The following is a 20,743-nucleotide window of genomic DNA, read 5'->3' as shown; positions in this document are numbered from 1 at the left end:
TTGATTAGCACTGGCTGCTGGGCCAGGACCATGTGGTGCCTCCACGTCCCTCTATGACGGCATTTCTTCCTGGCAGATGCACAAAAGGGCAGAGATACCACACATATGGCAGCCTAAACTCTCTTAGAAAGGCCGCCAAACTCAGACTCCTCTTTAAAAAATTAATTAATTAATTAATTAAAAGTCTTATTTATGTTAAAACATTGTTTGTGTTATGAAAACAAGTTTATGCTCTGAAGATTTTATGGAGGAAGTGGTAAGGAAGGTCCTTCTTGGATCTTCCTGTCCAAAGCAAACAGCATTACCCTTGCAAGATTTTCTGCTATGAGCACCTCACAGCTCTTCCAAAGACCTTTTGGGTAGCATTCTTCCTTTCTCTGATCCTAAGAGCTTCAGGACTACCCTCAGATTTTCCCATCTCTCCAGTGCTCCTCTGTCTTCCTTGTCTTGCACTATCCATGCAAAAGGAATTCTTTTAGTTTTGCCTCCTGGCTCACGGATTAGATGAGGGGTTGAAAACCTGCTTGTAAAACCCATCACACCACCCATTTTTAATACATTCAATGTGGTATATTCCCATCTGGGTGTATGGAATACACCCACAGTGCTTCTCTGCCAAGCTTTTGCTACTGAAACTAGTCAAGCAAGACACCCTGTGCATGGGAGTTTCTGAAATTGTCTCTTCCATGGCTATGTTTGCAGCTTATTTTTTCTGCTGCTCATCGTATCTCCTAAAGCTGCTGCTTATTGCATTGCAGCACAGCCAGGAAAAGAACCAGTGAATTCCCACACATCCTCAGAGGCAGAGAAGAAGCAAGGGAACTGTTATTCTCTCAGGCAAGAAGAGCAGTAAGAAGAAATTCCACTTGTCTCTAACATCATGATCATAATTGCCAGCCTGGAAAGGGAAAAAGGAGAGCTATTTTCTGCAGGCAGATAACTGATTTTCTCCTGAGTGTGAATCATGAGTCACTACAACACTGGGCTGCGTGATAGAAGGCATCTGGATCTGCCATGTGACAAACAAACCACCTGTGCAAAGTCATGCACTTCTAGCAGAGGTCACACCTCTTTGGCAGCCTCAGATAGCCTCTCTTCATAACCTTACTCAACAAACACAGCTGGTCAGCCAGGGGAACATCTGAGTGGCAGCTCCATATAATGGGAAGTGTGAGGTGAAAGCTCTTGAGATCTGGTGGGTGGGATTCATATGATCAGGCAGATGTCTGTATTTTAGCTCATCACCTTGGTCTTACCTTAGGGCAATGGAAAGAAATAAGCAAGCATAAAAAGGAATGTTCCCATCCTAATTTAGACATCTAAAATAGGACAGATGAATCATACCCTGAATGCACTTATTTCTCCCCACAAACTATAAAGAGAGCTGGTGTGACTAGCTCCAGTGTGATATCTACAGTGCTGGTGTTTAAAATTAGAGGAAGAAAATCCCACCCAGAGAATACAAGCCAAGGGTTCTGGCAAACCAGAAGCAGTGGGGAGACCTCAGGGATCTGAACACTGCCATGTAAAAGTCTCTATTTAGGTGGTTGGCCTATGTGCATGAAGCATAAACTTGCAGAGGCAGCAGAGACCTCCTGTCAATTAGTGATAATTAATAGAGGGACACAATGATGTTTGTGAGGGTCGTGCAGGCTCTTCCTGCAGTTAAGACTGCATAGAGATGGCCTCCAAGATCATAGAATCATAGAGTTATTAAAGTTGGAAAAGACCACTAAAGTCATTTAGTCCAGCCATTAACTCATCCATACCATGGCCACTAAGCCACATCCCTCAGTGCCACATCTACCCATTGAAGATGTTTGGCAAGATATGAGTTCACACCACAGCTATCTCTTCAGCAGGGACAGAGGGAAACCATAGAATAGTAGATATCCCAGATTGGAAGGGATGCACAAGGGTCATTGAGACCAACTCCAGGCTCCACATAAGACCACACAAAACTCAAACCCTATTTCTGACACTACTAGCCAAATGCTTCCTGTACTCCTGCAGACTTGGTGCCACTCACTGTCCATTTACATCTTCATGCAAAATATTTAGAAACTTACTATCTCTGAGACCTTCTGATGTACCTGGTGGAAAATGGCTAAAGTATTCAAATGTTGTTAGAAGGAAAAGCAGCATGTGATCACGTTAGCCTTGATCTTTGAAAACTAATCTAAAGCTGATGACAGAACAAGCACCAAAGTTTTGTCTGTCTTTACCATTCCATTCATACTAAAGAATGAAGCAAGAGCAAGATTGGATTTGTGGCTCTTTAAATATGTAACAAATCTTTTCTTCACTAGATGGCACCCTTCTATTCTTATGAATCAACATTGTGCATGGCAAAAGAACCACAAGTTTCGTTTTCACAGAACATGAAGTCATAGAGGATCTATTCTTTACGTTGAATGTTTTTACTCTTTCTTTGTCTTCTGTGTCAAGCTCTTGCTGTACTCTCAAGGGTAAGGTTTTACAACGTGCATCTGTTTCAACTGTTAGGTTCAATATTTGTGTCACATCTGACCATAGCTGAGAAATTTCTGAGAGATGTATGCCTTACAGGAGATCAGACTTTGAATAACAATGATCAAAATAATTTATACAGCTCAAAATACTTCTCTTTCTTTCTGAAATAAGTGTATGTCTACAGTTTGTAAAGAATCTGTGCCAAACCCTCAGCAGGTATAGATCTATTTGGCTTCAATGATGTTGATTGATACAACAGGTGAGGATCTGCACCTGCATTTAGATGCTGACCTGCAGAGCACAGCTTGACTTGTTTTCTTTTTCTTAACTCCAAGGCATGATCGTTGAGCTCACTTGAGCACAATTCTCACTTCTTAGTCAAAACTGTACCTCAGCATTTATATTGGACTCAAAATCAGCACGCATCTGATAAAAATCAAAACAATATTTCACAAAGAACAAATCTGACTAAAAACTTCAAAGCTGGGAAATCAGTCGTTCGATACCACATTAGTGGTTGAATTCAATATAACAGAAACTGATGCAAGCAGAAGCAAACAACAGTTCCTCTCATTTTATATTTATTTTCCTTTTACGGCCACTAGATGATAGTATGGTAACACACGGATATCTCAGCAGCATGCCAGGTCTTAAGTAGCTGAATTCTTGATGGAATTCATACTTATATACATAAAGAATACACAGAAGGCATCAATACTACACAGCTAGCCTTTCAGTAGCAGTGCTTAATTTAATCCCCATTCACTTTATACATTAATATATCCAAAGAGTAGTAAATATGATTGGCAATAGACTCAAACTGGGCTTTATTTAGGCACAGACATCATGTTGAATTGGTTACCTCCCTCTATTTTTGTAGATACTTATCTGGAGCTATGGCGAGACACAGATAGAAAAGGGCAGGATAATTACGTTTCCCTTCCAGGAAGCACAAGAACGGCTGGTGGTAATATTTACATTCTCCTCATGGGCAGCTCTCTCTCTTCTGGTTCTGCACATCTGCTTTCTGCTTCTCCCACCTTTTCCATTTCATGCTCTCCACCCTCAAGAGGACTCAGCTCCTCCTCCAGCTAAGAAGCTCCAGGCTAGGAGACATGCAGCCAGAACAACTCCTCCAGCACGCAGCTATCTTCTTCTTCACAAAACCTTTCTCTCTCAGTTCACATGCTTTGTTATTTCTTAATGCAGCAAAACTAAAAACAAACTGTTTTCTCTTTCAAGCTCCTCTGTAAATAGCCAAAACTCTCCACTGCTCCATTTTTTTCCCTAAGTAAATCTTAAGATTCCACAATAACAAGGTCAGTTCTCCTTTCAGTAAGCTAGTTTGCATCTCCTCAGCCCAGAATATGCACCCCAGGGAATGGGAGAGCATCTGGCTCCAGTGCTGCATATTAAATTTCAGGTCACGGGCAGTTTCACAGTTGCGGTTACGTTTCCAGATGTCACAGTAGACAAAAGAATATCTCCCTGTGCATAACCTGTGGCATGCAGGTTGAGTGACAAGAGTCTGCTGGCACCACAAGACAAATGAAAATGGAAGGGCAGAACCCTCAGTGACAACATACTGACTCTTGGGAAGTACTCATGCAAATGTTTATATAGAGAGCTAAGTGAGCAGAATATCTGAAAACAAAAGCTAAAGGGAAGCTGCCCAAAAAGTGTAAGGAGTAGAGCAGTATCAAATCAACAGGCTGTAGGCCACTGTGTTTACTCAAAGATTTAATTCAGTCAGCAATAGCACAAGTCACTGGCTTTTTCATCAAAACTGGAGATGGACATAGGTGTAGGAGAAACCTGGAATCTCCATTATCCTGCATATTTGGTTACTTTGACATCATTTTGTTTTCATTCAAGATGAAGGTAAATTTGTGAGATTTTTATATTTAAAATACTTCTACGAATTCTACGTTAATTTAATGAATAGATATTTGTAATATAGGGCGTAAGCTGCTAGTTACACGGTATAACACTGAAATGAGTCATTTTCGTTATTATAAGAACATCTACTTAATGCTGATTGAGCAATGTATTGCTTTGTATTCAGAGTAGAGTGTTTACTGTGCCACATCAGTTCCTGGAGAAACTGATCCAAGCATCAACCTCTTTCAGTAAGACAAACAAGAGAACTTAGAAAGATAACTTGTTCCAATTGGAAACTAAGACATAAAGAATAAAGTAAAATATTTCAGCCGTTACACTGAGTACTTTAACTGACATGGTGTAAAACAGCTTAACAGTGGTGTAAAAGTCAAATCCTTTTACAGGTCAAAGTGAAGCTTCAGAACTCAGAATTGGAACTCCTAAAGGAAACGTCTGCCTTGAAATTTCTTAGTCCATGCTGAAATTTCATCTTATTTTACACTAAAAACATATTTAATCTCACTTTTCATTAAAAAAAAAAAACAAAAAAAAACAAAAAAAAAAACCTTAATAATAATGAAAATATAAACATCTACTATTTTATAATTCACATCTGAGCTGGCATATCCAGAGCTTCTGTAAAATGATGCAGCCCATTTTCCTTGTAGCAATATGGATGGTCTGTATCTCATGTATAAATACTAAATTTTACAGTTCTGCTCTGTGACTTAAGACAGTGTAAAAACAACAGCCAGGCAGGAGTTCTGTGGCTAGCCTGAAACCTGACATGAAATAATGTTTTCAGAGATGATACTCACATAAGCTGTCAGTGTGCAGTGAGGACTAGCTGATCCATGGGGGATGACAGATTGGGAGCTGAGCATGCTAAGGAAGATGAGGAATGGTCTCAAGTTGCACCACGGTCTCAAGATGCCGGATGAGGAAGTGGCTGCATGATTACACTCAGAGCTGCAATAAACTGCTCAAGGTCCAAGTGGAGACCAGTGACATGTGGTGTTCCTCAGGCTTCAGTGCTGGGACCAAGTGCAAGGTCCTGAACCTGCGCCAGGCAAGCACAAATAAAAACTGGGCAGAGAATGGCTTGAGAGCAGCCAAGAGAGGAGAAAGATCTGGGGGGTGTTGGCTGATGACTCAACATGAGCCATCAAAGCGCACTTGCAGCCCAGAAGGCTGACATGCATCAAGAGAAGCATGAACTCGAGGTCGAGGGAGGTGATTCTGCCACTCTTCTCTGCTCCCATGAGACCCCACCTGGAGTACAGTGTTCAGTACTGTGTGAGACGCTGGAACTGGTTGCCCGGTGAGGCTGTGGATGTCCCCTCCCTGGAAGCATTCAAAGCCAGGCTGGATGGGGCTGTGAGCAACATGATCTAGAGGAAGGTGTCTCTGCCTATAGCAGGGGGCTTGGAACCAGATTTTCTTAAAGGTCCTTTCCAACCCAAATGAATCTATGATTCTATGATCAGGGTGAGGCACTATCTGGTGATCTGCTGGGAAGACAACAGAGACGAGGCAGATTGATGAATGCTTTGCCAAGGTAGCTCTTAGAAGAGGGATGTAGTCCTGGCTATTACATCAGAAAACAGCACAACCTTAGCATTTAAGCATGTGGACTATAGGTGAAGAAAATACGTATTTTATGTGAAAAAGTCATTCAAGACCCTGAATGGGTGACTGTATATGTAATTTTAAAAGCTTTTATTGTTGCTTTCCTAAGAAGTGCCAACTTGTCCATTAATATAAACTAAAATACATTTGGGCTATAGGCAAACTTTTAGGACAAGAAATTGAGAATGTAGACTGAGAGTCTCACTAATCATTGATTTCTCCCTCCAGCAAGGGCCTGCCTATGTGGGTCAGCAACTGGAAGGTGAAAGAGATGATCAAGGGCTCCATCACTTCCAAGCTCTCCTTTCTTGCCCAGTTCCACACAGGGATAAGTATCAGATTTGTCGTCTTTGCTTCTTGCAGGATAGCTAGAGATCTTATGTATCAGCCTTGCTCCCCTTACCCAAACAGTGAAACCAGAACTGTAGCAGCCAAGAGAATAAAAGAACATACAAGTTTCTAACAACTAATTTCCTTTCCATCTCATGTTTCAATAATTGTAAAAACATATCCTGGTGAACATAAGAGCTGAGGGAAACACCACCCCAAAAGCCCTCTTTTGATGTTTCTAAGGAAAGCAAATGTAACTGTAGAAAATTGCAAAACCTGAATGTAAAACAAGTAGCATCTTCAGTATGTGCATAATAAGGGAATTCCAGAGGCTTAGATGTTTTAATATAGATGCAATGATTTGACAGAAATGCACTTGAGATTTGAAGGGGTCCTGAGGATTTCTATAGCAGGCAGGAAGTAACCATGATATTCAAAAGACTCTACTCTAACCAACTATTTTTTCCACTGTAAATTCAGTAAAGGGTCTTGAGTTCTGACAAAACATATTCACATTAATAGTTTTCAATACACAATGTGAAGAAAGCCTAATGTATAGGAGTCATGCCTATCTTCATAAGAAAGAAGGTGAAACAGTCAAAGGACCATCTGTTTCTTTGAATGGCTGCTCTGGAGCTGGGATATTCTATAGGATTTTCCTACTGGATCTTCAACGCTAGTATCATACATATGTATAATAGATTCAAATTCACAGAGTAAATACATCAGACAAAATAGCTTGTTTTATTATGTATTTAATAATAGCATCACATCAAATATTGTTAGACTGTGGATATGAACAGAATTGCCTGATCTCTGGTTATGTACCATGGCACTGTAGTTGATTTCAGTGAGAATTAGATGTCATGCAACTGGCTTCTAGGAAGATTCAAAGTAATTTATCTTTTTTTTTTTGCAAAATTATGTTCTTGACTTCTTAAAATATACATCACATTTTCCATCATATGCAATTGTAAATTGAGTTACATAAATTATTTGTGCAAAATGACATTATTGCTATATACATAAACAGGAGAATCTTGGACAATTTTGCTGCTTTTCAGGTCACTCCCACAGTCCGAGTAACCATGCAGGCTGTTGTCCTGCCAAAACGATTAGCTAAACCACTTCTGTAAGATTTGTTGTCTACTTACGTAGTCTGCCTTACACTGTGAAGGGTCAGTATTTTGTTTGTTTTGTAACACGACATACCAAAATTATCTTTAACAAATGGGAAACACTTTCACTTAAAAAAAATTATTTGGGGCCTTAAGTAGTTCATTCACTGAATCATTTCCAACTAAAGATAGCAAAATACCTAAATCTTACTTTTACCTTTACCCAACCCCAGTGCTCTCATCTGGCATGGATCCCTCTTTCAGTATTGAATCCTCTGCCAGCACTAAAACTCTTCATGATATATATTTTAATAAACAAGCTGTACAAAATTGGTGGGACTCTTGATTTCTTAACTAGGCTTGGCTATTAAAAAAAAAAAAAAAAAAAAGAAATAGACTTGTAACACCTTTACATCCAAAAAAAACTTACAGTAATATTTGTGCTAATTAAATGGAGTATACAAATTATTCACCTTTTTGCTGGAATATCCCTGTAGTGCTACAAGCAATTAACATCTATAACTATTAAATTTGCTAAGATAAAAGAATACTAAGAATCCATTCCTTCAGAAATAATCACTCTAAAAACTAAAAGCCAAATTCTGCCTTCCCTTACAGTCATGCAATCGTGTGTTAAACACTTTGAGGGTAGAATTTAGCCCCAAACAACAGTTTTCTCTAAGTACGTACATTCTCCTACAGAAAAAAAACAACCTATATCTTACTCATCAGTGCTCTTCCCTTCTGAAGGGTAAATAACGATATTTGAAATACCTAAGTTATATTTACAGCTGTACAACACTGATATGACTTACGTGTAAAATATTATTTGTACTCTATGAACATGGGCTAACTTATACAACCTGCTTAAAAACTTCTTACAATAAAGAGCGGACAAGCTTACACATTTTCTTTATCGAATTCACACACAAAATACATGGTAATATGACATGCAACATCATTCCACCCTCCAGATGCCACCATCTCCACACAGTCCTCCTCATCATAGGCATTGTTGGGCTCCCCACTGCGCCACTTGTTGAAGGTCTGCATGGGTGAACGGTCAGAATAGACATAATTTCCCTCTTTCTCTAGGTCATTAATCCCAATGAAAACTCTGGTGAGCCCGGCTTGGTTGATGTACGAGGCGATCAGATTGTTGGCATTCTCATCCTTGGGCATGCTCAGCGTCCCTCCTCTTCCATGGCAGTAGAGCTGGGCTTCCTTGTATCTTTTTTCTTCCTTTACCAGCAGGTAAATCTTATTGTCTGTCTCACGCACACCAGCAACAGCTGCGGGGGAGGGCAGTGCTGAAAAGTGAGCACTCGCATTTCTATAAACCAACTTACTGTACACCCCAAAATAGCTTTACAAATCCATTGCAAGATGGTGATACTCTCTATGAGCAACTCCACCATTAAAATGTGGCAATGAGAAAGGAAAATGTATAAAGTTAGCCTACCATTTTTTATGAATTTTAGTTCTGTTGTCAGCTGGGCCACTTGGATATCCATTTCACCAATAGCCTTCCTTAGCTGGCTACACTCACAGGGGATGCCTATGAAATGAAACAGAGAGCTTTTTGACTTCAGCACGTCTAAATTCAATTATTATCCACATAACTTCATGAAAAGGCCCATCAGGCAGCCCTGAGACACATCTGTTTCATAAGTAATGGCCCAAAACTTGTAGCCTTTCCTAATATTTCCTTTGTACCAGAAGAGATTTAGACTAGAACATAAGAAGGAACTTCTCTCAGAGAGTGGTCAGGCACTGGAATGGCTGCCCAGGGAGGTGGTGGAGTCACTGTTCCTGGCAGTGTTCAAGAGGCGCCTGGATGAGGAGCTACAAGATCTGGTTTAGTGGTTTTCTGTAGGTACAGTAATGAGATGGTTAGACTAGACGATCTTGTAGGTCCCTTCCAACCTTGTGATTCTATGATTCTATGAATATGTGCCATAATGGTTCTCACAGTTGTCTGAACCTAACCATAACACCTCCTTTCCTCTGAAGCTTCAGTCCTGTGTAACTGGGGCTAACCTGAACACAGAGAGATATCCCCTGTCAAAAAAATAAAATAAAAAAAAATAACACTAAAAATGTTTATCAAAATGTCACATTTGGATGAAATTATCATCTTCAGTCTTTTCCAAAAAGCACTTTTTCCAGAGCAAAAATCTACAGTTCACCTGTTCCTCACAAGGAATCTAAAACAGGAGATCAAAAAGGCTAATGTTCCAACCACGTAATGCACATCATTAGCTGTAAAATGCAATTCCACGCTTTTCAAATACAGAAGTTACTGTACATCTTCCATTCAAAGAATAGGAAGGCATCTATTATGCCAAACTGATATTGATTTGAATATCTGAATGAGAATGCTAAAAGTATAATTGTTACTTCTATGAGTTCAAATCTCAAAAAGAGAATCAATTATGGCTTCCAGTTCTGAGTGTAATTATTCAAATCTGCATTTGACTATCCAGTTACTCAGCACAGACATCTAATCCTGAGTACCAAGTAGTTGGACTACAAGACAGTGCCTGGCTCAAGAACTGAATGACAAATTATGTTCTCATAAGAAAACTAATTGATGCACCTTTAGTGCACTCCACTAGGAAGGAACAAAAATGGGCAAAATCAGAAGCCATTTTTCTAAGGCTTACATTTCTTTTGCCAGACTTCCACCTTTTCTTCTGGAGTATATATATTCTTTTTAAGTTCCTGCAATGATACCTGATCCTTTGAGTTGTCTGGAATCCTGAGCAAGCTATACAGAGATGTCCTTTTCTATCAGTGGTGAATGTTACTGACAGTTGCACTTCATTTCCCACTGTATTCATCAAACCTGTAAGTAACTCTGAGATGCCATTTGAACAAATACACTGCGTGTCCAGCAACTACTGCAGCTTCAACATATGTATTTTTTAACGTTACTTGAAAATATCACTAGTGGCTATGAGGAGTATCTATCTAAATATTTATTTATCATTATTTTTCTCAGTATTTTAAAAGACACATCTTTGGTGATGATGGCTGCATCTTCTAAAATCCTTCACGTTATAGACAAAGCATGTCATAGATTACCTGGGTCACCATTAGGACCTGGTGGTCCTATGTCACCGTTATCTCCCTTTTCACCTAAAAATATGAAAAAGAATATAAATTTAGGGAATCCCAAGGAAGAATAAAAACGTTTCTGCCCCAGTTGATCCACAAAAAAAAAAAAAAAAGGCAAACCAAAGTTATGAAACTTGAATGCAAAGACTATGTACCAACACATTTCTTTTTTTGTGAACTTCATAGAAGCAGTAAATACGGATCTTGTAGACAAAAAGGGCTATATACTGCAATCTAAATCTAGATTCATAATCCAGATGCTTAAGTAAATGTGGTTGGTCAAAAATGACCAAGCCTGCAGCGTACACAAGATTAGAATTCAAGTACTGCGGTTTCTAGAAAGATGCCAAAATACAGTGTGTCTTCCCATCTAATTCTCTTAACTATCCACACTTACCTGTTAGGATGCAAAATTCTTTATTTAACGATTAACCAGTACTCTCAGATCTCAGTGCTGAGCAAAAAGTAAATGGTTTACAGAACTCAGTCAATAGGGAGTACCTCATACTGTAGTCAGCCAACTATGATGAAGTCTGAGAGCAGCTAACCAAATACAAATGATAACAGTTTTTCATCTGAAACACAAATGGAGAAGCAATTGCACTAAGCATACCTTTTGAACCAATAGGACCAATTTTTCCATGCCTCCCCATGCTGCCTTTCTGTCCTTTGTCTCCTATTTCTCCTATATGTACCGAAAGACAAAACATATTAACAGTGTATTCTGATTAATTCAGATTCCAGCATATTTGCAATACTAGTTTTTTCAGTAAAGAAATGTACTCACAATACTCACAGAACTTCAGAAGTTCAATTTATTCCTTGTGAGGAGGAATTATGATTTGAACTTTACAAAGCAAGTGACATTAAAGCAGTATGCAGGTTCAAATGAAGACAGATCCTGTCTGCAATCCACTGGAAAAACTTTTTGCAAACTTCTGCTACATGATCATGCCTAAATAATGTTGACAATAAGGGAGGATTCCATCAAAACATATGGATCAATGCATTATGGAGCTGAGAAGACCTAAGGGGTCCAAGCACGACTAATAGCTTCATCTAACACAGTGGCCCCACTGCAGATGAGTTATAGTAAGGCTGAATTTGGGCTCTGTTAATTATTTTTACAGTAGCAACCACATCTTCATTCTTTCTTCTTACAAAGACTATATTAAAGAAAAATGAAAATGAACGGAAGCCATATTTGAACACAGACACACGCAGATGCTTGTACAAATGCTGAATGTTACTAATTTTAAAGGTGGTTCAGTAAGATACTTCAAGCAGCAGCTATAGCAAAAAAAGCCATTCAAAAAAATCACTTTCCTTAGTTTTAACAAATTAAAAGCAACCACCCACCTCTTAAGATGAACTGAAATTGTCAGCATACTAGCTTGAACCAGTCACTGCCATCTATCTGTATATATCCCTGACATACAGACAGTAATCTGGTGTAAGACAGCTTGACTCACTTACTTTGCCTGACTTTAGACTCTTTTCTACTAATTGTACTTTCTTATGCAATAAAGAGCAAATATTAGAATGACTTCAGGAGAAAGAGAATATTCAGTGGAACAGTTTCTTTGCCATCACTGTCTTAACAAAGCAAGCAGAAGCACTGTTACCAATAAAATATGTACCACAGACCAAGTATTGATGTAACTGAGCTGAGTTCCTCCAGACCTCAAATAATAAAACTGATGAAACCTGCCTCTTACATCATCTTCCCTCTTTCTCATAAATACTGCTCAGAAAATGAACAACCTATGGAGTAATAACCAGTAAGAACTACGCGATCTGCTTAGAAGTAAAAAGTGTGCTACCTCGAACAACAAAGACATACATTAAGTCCCCTGTGCTCATTAAGGAGCTATTTGGATTAGTTTTTCTCTTACAGTGAGTAACCCCCGCTTCTACTCCAGGGGCTTGCTTATTCTGCTTCTTCTGCAGAATAAATCAGATAGCTTCAAGAGAGACCCATCTGCCTTGAGGGTTTCAAAGTTTTAAAACCTTTCAAAAAGTCCTTTTCAGTGGCCCTATGATTGCCAAAAATGGAGCCTGAAGAGTCTTAATGAAATCAGGAAATGAGAGCTGGAAAGAAATGAGGACAATGAAAGAAATTAAGTCTCCATAGACCAAAAGTAGGAAACTTAACTGAGTGTTTGAATGGAGAATACGAAGCAAGTTACCTGTCATCTCCCAGATGAAGGTGATATACATAGGAACCAATTATAGAAGACTTAAAGGATTTTATGGGGAACTGAGGAGAAAGGAATTCTAATTGATCTTCTTGTTGGCCTTTTCAGGCTCACAAACAAGAGAAGAAATAATAACCAGAGATGAATGGTGGGCTTCACAACCGGTGAAAAGATGAGGGCTTTGGCTCTGTGCAACACTGTAAAAGGGGGTGTTCAGATAGTATGGCCAATTTCTTTAGACAGAACTAATTGGAACAGAAAAGAGGGCATAAAACTACTTTTAAAAAAGAAGGTGCCTAAAAGACAAATCCGGTAGAAACTCAAATTCACCATTTCACAGCCACATCAAATTGAGTCGTGTCAAAGGGAAAAAGAGAACAGTAGTTTACTTCCCAAACTTGAGGAACGAATTCTTTATGATTTGATATAATGGATATCACAGAGATCTACTTCGCAATATAAGCAGAAGTATCCCAAGCCAGACCAAAAGTCTGCCAGCTCCAGTGCCATCTTTGACAGCAGCCAGCAGAGGATACTTACAAAAAGAATACAGAATAAAAAGAACAAATGAAATATAGAATAACTAAAAAAAGGAAAAAAAAAAAAAAAAAGATAAAAGATACAGACATACTGCACAATATCTTCCACAGCACATTGTCTTAATCTTGCAGCCAGTATTCCCAGTGTAAATATTTAGCTTGACTTAAATGAGGATTAAATGTATTTTTAAAGGATATAACAATTTTATTCAAGACCCTCCCCCCTTTAGAACTACTGACAACCAGAAATCCAAGAATTCTGAATACATCAGTGGAATTTTACATGTCTGGGACAAATGCATTTTACCCAGCATTAGCCACCTGAAGGTTTGGTTTTTAAGCTATTTATCTAAGTTCCTCTTGCAAGCAATGGAGAAATAAACATCTCTTAGCAATGATCCACCATGTGAGACAGGTAGTTCAGTGACAAAGTGCATCTTTAAAAGCTCCACTGAATAAATGTAGGTGGAGGAAGAGGAAACTGTTAACAGCTACCTATGCTGACAAGAAATCAGAAAGACTAGAAAATTTGTAAAGGAAGATAAAAATAGTACAACAAAATACAGTGTAGGAAAGCAGTGGAAAAGTCCTAATCATTTTAAAGTACTGCTGCTAAGGATTTCAGAGTAGCATTTGAGTTTTAAGCAGCAGTTCTATTGTTTGGCATCTTGTAAGTATAAATTAAATGATGTATCCCTAAGGTCCCTGTTCTAGATATTTACTTACACTGAAGCCTATACTGAAGCCTTTTTAGTCCACTCCATTTAGCATAAGTTTTCTTAAAATCCTACTGAGTTCAGTTGGATTTGGAAGATAGTTTTGAATTAGATACCCACTCTGTGAATCCACAGCTGCCAATGTCAGGACTTTCATATGGAATTCTGCCTGCAGCACTCCTTAGCGAGCAATAAATTCCTGTAAAAGTTGACTCCAGAATGTAAGAGATTGATTGATTACATATTAATGAGCAATCAGTAATATTAAAATATAAATTAAGACATTATTACCTCTCTTTAGAATTTGATTATACAAATGACTGAGCACTCTGGCTCCAATCCAGTTAAATTAATGACTCTTCTCTCATACTTAGAGGCTATGTCAGTACTAGTAAACTAAATGCCTGGGACTCCTCCCTAGCACTGGGAACCAGCTGGCCAAGAATGGTGTACTCCATAATCCTAAATCATCTTTCTCTTTAAACTAAGGTAATCAGTTGCAAGCTGTTCATTTTGTTAGTTCCCAGAACACGCCTGAGAACTGCCTAGGAAAGCATTAGCTGACAGAAGCTGAAAAACAGCCTGGAGAATACCACCCCACGAAGAAAGGCTGCATAACCTGGGTCTGCTCAGCCTGGGGAAAAGAGGAGGGAGAAGGGATCTGATCAAAGTCCATAAATATCTAATGGGAGGCAAATGGATGAAGCCAGGCTCTTCTTGGTGGTGCACTGTGATAGGATGAGGAGCAATAGTATGGAACAGGAAGTTCCATACAAATATACAGAAGAACTCTACGGTAAAAGTGATGGAGCACTGGAACAGAATGTCCAGAGAGGTTGTGGAGTCTCCTATGGAGATACTCAATACCCATCCAGATGTCTACCTGTGCAACCTGTTGTACAGTACCTGTTTTAGGAGAGGGGTTGGACTTGATGATTTCGAGGTCCCTTCCAACCCCTGCAATTCTGTGACTCTGTGAAGTCACATCAGAGGCTGCACTAACACTGCAAAGGTAGAGACTGTTTGGTCCCATCCCAAGAATATCATACGACTGTACTTAACATTTTATTTGATCCAGCGCTCTACACTTTACATAAGGCCAACACAGTTTTAAATTCTGCTGATATGCTATGCATCATAATTGACCTATACAATTAATTAAAAGTAATGGCAAAAGTAAGTGTAATTTAACCTTAATCAGTGCCCAAAGACATTAGGATATCTGATGTCACCCTGAAACATCAGGACACTCAGAAACAGATTTATTTCAAGAAAGTACCAGAAAGTTTCAATGTTTATGAGCGTCTGAATTACTAAAACATGTCAATATTATGAAGAAAGAATGATGAAAACATTTGCAGCACTTTCTAATTCTGAGGTGTTCATTTCAGGTCAAACATACCTTAAAAAACCCTTTCTTACATACATTATTATTATTATAAATTAACACCAAAACAGAAGAATTATAATCTTTCCCTCGTGTAAACCAGCACTTATTCAAATAGCAGTGATATACAATGAAATGTAGCAGTTTCTATCCATAGAAGGAGACAAATACCAACCCAATAAGACATCAATTATCAAGCCTCCATAAAAATGTGCTTAAAAACTACAGGGGGCCATATGTGTTAATATAGAGACTGCAGTTTAACAGTGTACTGAACAGAAACAGAGCTTCTGTGAGCATCTAAGTGTACTCATAGAATGGGGCAAATGGAACGTGAGACAACATTATTCAGTAAGCTATGTGTTGGGTACCCGGATCACGAGTCTAAGCTTTAGACCAACTGAGATTTTAAAATAGTTGGACAAGACTACCAAGGGCATTAGTGTTACATGCCCAAGAGATCAAAAAAATTGCGCTAAAAGGCAAAGCCAATAGCAGATCACAAATGGATATTAGATAATCTGTTCAGGAACAGATGCTGAACTGGTTATTTCTGAGAAAATCATTGTGAAATTTCTTACTATAACAGAAGGAAGGATTTACTAAACATCACAAAACTATATACATGTCAAGTCAAATTTGGATACACAAAAGGAAAGCAGAAAGGAAATGTTGCTACAGAAACAGTAAGAGATTTTGCACTGAAAGCACTGCCTGGATAAATATGATATAGAATGCATAAATATTAAATTTTCTTTCATCTCTTTTCAGTTTCACGTACATTTCTCTTGCAATGAATGTTCTCTTCAATGTTTCTTCATCCAGTCACATCCATGTTTTGGACATACTGACACACGAAAAACTGAAAAACTGTTCTAATTATTAGAACTGAGCTTCTCTTAGGATGATTTTCCAAGTAAATGCAATATTACATATAAATCTACACAAATGAAAAGTTACATCATGGAATTCATTCAACAAAATGCAAAGCTCAAAGAAAGACATAAGACTGTGCAATGGGAGAGACTCCCCAGCTCCCCATGTAAAGGTGATATGACCACTTGCCCATCTTACGACCACTAGACCATAAAAGGTCATATCTAGGGAAACAAACAGGAGGAACTAGGAGTCTATTCAATGATATCAGCCACCCAGATATGATGGGACAACAAGCACAGTGTAAGTTCGCACATGAGGCTGGGCACAGAGAGAGGCTAATAAAGGACAGAATGGAAGTATTCCCTAGGTATTCATGGATGAAGGGAGGAAAGAAAAAGTTCAGCTAGAGTTGATCTTGGCTGGGTATATGAAAATAGCATGAAAAAGCAGTAAAAAGGAAAAAACAGGAAAAGCAGCAGTAAAAATTGGACTGAGGACTAACATGGGCACTCCGATTGGAAGGAAGGAAACAATGATACAGATAGACAGTGCTGAGATACTTGATACCTTCTTTGCCTTTGTTTTTACTGGCAAAGTGTTCTACTGGGTCTTCTCTCCTGGTGACAGAACACAGGGAGGAGATGCTACCTATGTTAGAGGACAATTGAGTATACTTAAGTTGAACACACATCCATAGCATTGGTGAGAAAGCATCCAAGGGTGCTGAGAAATTCAGCTGAGCTGCTGCAAGGCTGACAAAATCTAATCAGTAGCTGATTACGAGTGCCATCCTTCAGGATGCAGTCCTGGGACCAATAGTGTTTAAAATCTTCATCAGTGACAGGAAGGAGCACAGAGCAGCCTCCGTGAGTCTGCTCACAACCTCAGGAGTAGTTGGTGTGCTGGAGAGTAGGGATGCCAGTCCCTTGATTGGCCCTAAGGAAAACATATTTCACAATGAGACCAGAGAGCAAGCCAATCAAAAAGATTATGGAATCTCCATCCTTAGAGATTTTCAGAAGTCCACCAGACAAAACCTTGAGCAGCCTGATCTAAATTTTAAGCCCGTCCTGCTTTAAGTAGGAGACTAGACTAGAGACCTCTATATGACCTAACCAAAGTTATTCAGAAGTACTTTCACTTCTCTTCATGCTGCATTACCTTGTGGGAGTTAAAATTCTAGTTTCCAAATTTTTCTTTTTATGACAGTTGTCCTTGAAGGCTACATCTCCATAAGGAAAGTACACAGACCGAACACACACACACCTCAAGGGAGTTGTAAGCTTCTCAATGAATTCTAGGGTATGAGCTCTACCCATGATTCTTGGTCTCAAGGGAAAAAGCAGAAATAAGACTTCCATATCTGCCCAAAAGTACTGTGTAACAGAATACGCGTCACTGTAAGAAAGTATAAATTACCACTGTGATGGCTTCGAAATGAAGCTGGCAAATTCAGTCTGGTAAAAACTCCAATGCTCTAATGATAGGGATGTCAAATATTTCATTTTAGTATTGAAATAAAAGGCTCTGACTAAACCTAGTGTGATTTTTTTCAGAATATGCATCTCCTGGAAAACATTCAAAGGTCAGCTTTCCTTTCTTCCGAAGGAGAACAAACGCGAAAAGACAGAATTTCCTGTAGGACAGAAACGTTGTTTCTCCTAGCTCTATAACTGAATGCTGTTGAACTCTATTCCTCAGGAGCTCAAAATATTTTGTGAACTACAACATAAACAGTTTTAATACCATCTTCCCATAAGCATCACTGAACTGTGATCTAAGAAATACAGAATCAATGACAGCCATCTCTGCCTATTATAGCTTAATGCCTTCCCACAATGGTTTTAATTAAGGTACTGAGAACATTCACATATACAAACAAAAGGAAACAAGGAATGCAAACCTCATGATTTCTCCCCTCTTCCCTACAAAAAAAAAAAAAAAAAAAAAAAAAGACACCATTTTCTCGAAGAATTTCTGGACCTGAAAGCAAAATCTAGTTTACAAAAAAGCATATACGATACATGGAAACATCTAAGAACAGTTTAGTTATCCAGCAAACAGAGGATTCCCATCATCAGTGCTTCACAAGAAAAGGCAGCATTTGGCAAGGAATTACTTTCAAAATATCTTCTTTAACAAAGTTACCTTTTTCTCCTGGAGGGCCAACTCTACCTGGACGACCCGGAGCACCTTTCTCCCCCTTTTCTCCAGCCTCTCCTATTGACATAAAAAGGAGAACAACATTAAAACAGAACTATTTTCTACTGGTATCAGTGACAAGAGTGTCATTTTCTATACTGAAAATACAAGCTTACTAAAGAGGGAAAAAATAAAAGCAAGCAAAACATAGCTTGAGAGCTTTGAAGCACAGAGAATAACTTTCCCACAGTGAACACAGTTACTGACAAAACTGAAGTCAATATGTTACTGAACCCTCACAGCTTTAGTCAACACAGCACAACAATACCACTATTTAGTTAAGCAGAAGCCTCAGAATAAGGCGTTAACTCAACACATAGCCTTCTATCTCCACATTCACCAAACACATCTTGATTATCTAGCAAACATTGCCTCTTCACAGCAAAGCATAACAGGATACATGTTTAAGATTCTAGGATCACATGGGAAAGCTTCACCAAGGAAGAGTCTCCAGAGAGAGATAACTCCCCAGTGGCAGTCAGCCCTTAAATGGGGTCTGAGAGATGTGCAGCCAGACTCCACCCCCTTCCAGTCACACAGATGAATTGCCTTCACCTGTACTCCCAGGACTGACCAGGTCCTTTCCTCAGGTGACCAATCAGTGTTTCAGGCCAGAACCCAACAGTTCCCATACAGTGTGCCTACCTGGCATCTTTCATTGGAGTCACTTAAATTGTTTTGTTCCCTACTGTTGTTGTTTTCTATTGATATAAATTTAAAAATCTCTCAGGCAAATAGAATTTTAAAGAATGATTGCTGTGATTTGAACTGGCAGGTGGCTCATCACCACAAAATTATCTGCTCACTCATTCCTTCCCAGTGGAAAAGGGGACGGAAGTGGGAACAAAAAAAAAACAGAGTAGAACTTGTGTGTTGACATAAACCTATTTACTAAGATAGAGAAAAGGATAATAATTATGACTACATACATATGTTTATGCAGACGTATACAGCATTGCTCATCATTGCACAACTGATCCTGAGCTACCCACCTGAGCAGCACAAGAGAAAAAGATGAACTCCCACTCCTTTCAATACTCCTTCTGTGTGATGTCACATGGGATATGTGTATGGGATATCTCTATGGCCAGTTGAAATCAGCTGTCCTAATTCTGTCCCCTGCCAGCAATTTGGACCCTTTGCTGAATGGCCTCAGCTCTGTAGAACTCTGCTTAGCAGCAGCTATAACCATCAGTGTCTTATCAACATTCTTTTTCTTCTAAAACCAGAACATAACATCACACCAGGCAGTCTGAAGGAAACAATTCTGTTCCAGTTGAAAATAAGACAATTTAAATAACCACCTTTATTAAATAAATGTATGTGAAAAAAACGCAAACTTCTACAGCTTCCATGGAAAAGAAAACATTAAGACAAAAAATCTATAGCTAGCACAGCAGGCTTGATGCCACAGCTCTGTAATGCAGGAGAGGAGAGTGAGCAACAGCTGTCCTTGAGGAAGATAAAGTAAGCACCATAACAGGAAGGTCAGCGGTTCTCTTGTTCCCCTCAAGCTCTCTGTCATAACTGGAAGGTACATTTTAGAGAAGGACTACAGAAGTAACACATAAAAACAAGCCAAAATTGCACATTTCAGATTTGCAGCCTCCAGCTCACACTCCTTATAGACATAGGTGGCTCAGCCCTCAACCTGTTTCCTTCTTCAGGCTGCCAGCAAGCTCCAGACCACCTCTCCTGCCTTCAGACATGCAAAAATAGGCCATTCTCTGACCTTAATGAGGACAAACTCCACATAATCCCCAGTGAATAATACTGTTAGTGTGGAACAGGCTATTATTTGGCACATTTGGGAACACCGCTTCTTTATTACCAAGTAACCAATAGGTTCTGTATGATTGTCTTTCCCTCCTCAGGGCTGGTTATGAGTTCTTTGCTTCCCAAAGATAAATCCTGACAATGACTTTTCCCTGCTCTCTGGAGGCTCAGAGCAGGCTATTACAGCCTATTGCTTTACACGTTCTTCAGAGTGAAAGCTGCACATTAGGGATCAGTAAAATAGATCACTCTTGCTTCAGGCCATTACACTTGCCTGTATTTATTCCTATAATAAGATGACACCACATTCCTTAGTGAGTGTTTAAGAAACTTTCCCTATGAGGAGATTACCCCATTACAGGTCCTGCTACAGATCACTTAGCAAGTTTTTGTTATCAGCTGTTCTAAGCAGCAAGATCTTTGCTATCAGGAACTGAGCAGTGGCCAGTTTAGCTTTGCAGTTCTTATGCCCTTGTTTCTGCTGTATGTGCACTGA

General features: G+C 39.1%; 1 protein-coding gene across 4 annotated transcripts in view; it reads right to left on the bottom strand.

The window, feature by feature from the left end:
• Positions 1–7,051: 7,051 nt before the first annotated feature.
• The window catches only part of COLEC11 (collectin subfamily member 11), a 33,999-nt gene continuing 20,307 nt past the window's right edge, over positions 7,052–20,743 (bottom strand). For 2 of the 4 annotated variants that reach the window (XM_032443521.2, XM_085543943.1), the window contains 5 exons: positions 18,418–18,489; positions 11,164–11,235; positions 10,518–10,571; positions 8,893–8,988; positions 7,052–8,740 (listed from right to left, as the gene is read on the bottom strand). In XM_032443521.2, the coding sequence (XP_032299412.2) occupies positions 8,331–8,740; positions 8,893–8,988; positions 10,518–10,571; positions 11,164–11,235; positions 18,418–18,489 (704 nt within the window). In that variant the 3' untranslated portion in view covers positions 7,052–8,330. Of the gene's footprint in view, positions 8,741–8,892; positions 8,989–10,517; positions 10,572–11,163; positions 11,236–18,417; positions 18,490–19,463; positions 19,739–20,743 lie in introns of all 4 variants that reach the window. The other 2 variants (XM_085543944.1, XM_015859357.3) reach the window with 2 other exon arrangements.

Source organism: Coturnix japonica, chromosome 3 (genome assembly GCF_054131305.1).
Source record: "Coturnix japonica strain WE chromosome 3, WE-NBRP24, whole genome shotgun sequence".
NCBI lineage: Eukaryota > Metazoa > Chordata > Aves > Galliformes > Phasianidae > Coturnix > Coturnix japonica.
Note: the sequence above shows the minus strand (reverse complement) of the source record. Positions and strands in the feature narration are given on the sequence as shown.